The sequence below is a fragment of the Vairimorpha ceranae genome, assembly GCF_000988165.1.
Source record: "Vairimorpha ceranae strain PA08 1199 chromosome Unknown NODE_377, whole genome shotgun sequence".
Lineage (NCBI taxonomy): Eukaryota > Fungi > Microsporidia > Nosematidae > Vairimorpha > Vairimorpha ceranae.
The window spans coordinates 1-1,413 of NW_020169672.1; the positions used below are offsets into that span (position 1 = coordinate 1).

Here is a 1,413-nt window from a genome sequence, read left to right on the forward strand (position 1 = left end):
TATTTAATAAATTAGTAAGCTATACATATAATTCTTATGTAGCAGTAAAAAAATAATAAAATAAATATTTTAATAAAGAAAAAAAAGTTATTAGAGCCTGGAAAAAAAATAAAACAATATTTAGCCAAATAACGCAATTATAATGTTTAGGTCCCGTTTTAAAACGGGACAGCGCAGGCTAGTAAGGAATAAAAACAAAGATTTTAATAGTCTTAAACGATTTTAAATTTCAATTTTTTATACAAAAAAAATATTCCGGTTTTTTCTACCTAAAACAAAAATTTTTCTTTTAATACTAAAAAAGTTACAAAAGAGCGATGTTAATTGTTCTCAAGGTATTAAAAAAGCTTTTATAAAGTAAAAAAATTGAAGGTTGTGGCTAAAAAGGATATAATAATTATACTATTTAAATATTTCTTTTTTTGCCACCACTGCAACTTTTTTTTAAGTGTTTAGTCTGTGCTCTGTAAATTTGAATAAATTTGAAAATACTTTTTAAGGTTTGTTGTAAGTAGGATTGGATTTATGGTGGCATCATGAACCAAGAAATGGATTGATCTACCTAGGTTTGAGGTTTAGATAGTTGTGTTGATATTAAACAATCAAGCATAAATGTCTATTCTATATAAAGAAATTTGCAATCAGCAGACATGTTTAAAGTAAGTAATAACAACAATGTTAATATTACACTTGCCATTAACAGTAGAATAACAAATAGTCTTATATATTCGTTGAACGCTTCATTAATTTAATTTTAGAGAATAAACATTGCATTGTTTTGCACACTGCTGGGTGCAGGTTCACTTACTGGCCGCTTAGTCTTATTAACAGAACTAGCCTTTATAAATGGCATCTTCTTTATTATTAATTCGCTTTTATATTTTTCTTTGAAAAAGTGTTGCTGATTTGAAACGAAAACATCCGATCTTAGAATTCCATTTGTTTGTTTGTATTATTGGAATTAGGATGTCTAGCATCCAACACTCACAATTACTAATAGAAATTAAAGAGCTAGAAAAAGAGTGTCTATTGGTGACGTCAAGGCGAATGATTGATTTCGTTGCTTTGATACCAGTACATGGAATTCATTGGTTTCTATTAAAAAGCTAAAAATATAAAAAAATTTTATTAAATAAACATACCTTTAGCAGTTATCATTTTTTTAGATAGCTTGATCTGTTCAGTGTTTATATTCGAAACAAGCACTGTTTCGACCTAGGATCCATCATTAATCCTTAAAGATAATTGGTCTTAACACTAAATTTACCATGCGCGGTCAAATGGCCGTTTTTTAATTTTTTTAAAATTTCTCGCATACAACTTTACTGTATCATCATGTAGCTTTTGACTTTTATTAAAATATACATACAACATATTTTTTATATTTACAACTTTTTTCATTGGATTTTTCCC

The 1,413-nt window shown here is 27.1% G+C and overlaps 1 protein-coding gene across 1 annotated transcript; it reads right to left on the reverse strand.

The window, feature by feature from the left end:
- Positions 1-1,263: 1,263 nt before the first annotated feature.
- On the reverse strand, positions 1,264-1,413 carry AAJ76_3770001413 (hypothetical protein; the record flags this gene model as incomplete). Its single annotated transcript, XM_024475382.1, has 1 exon — positions 1,264-1,413. A coding segment is annotated over one exon (150 nt), but the record flags the coding sequence as incomplete, so codon positions are not given.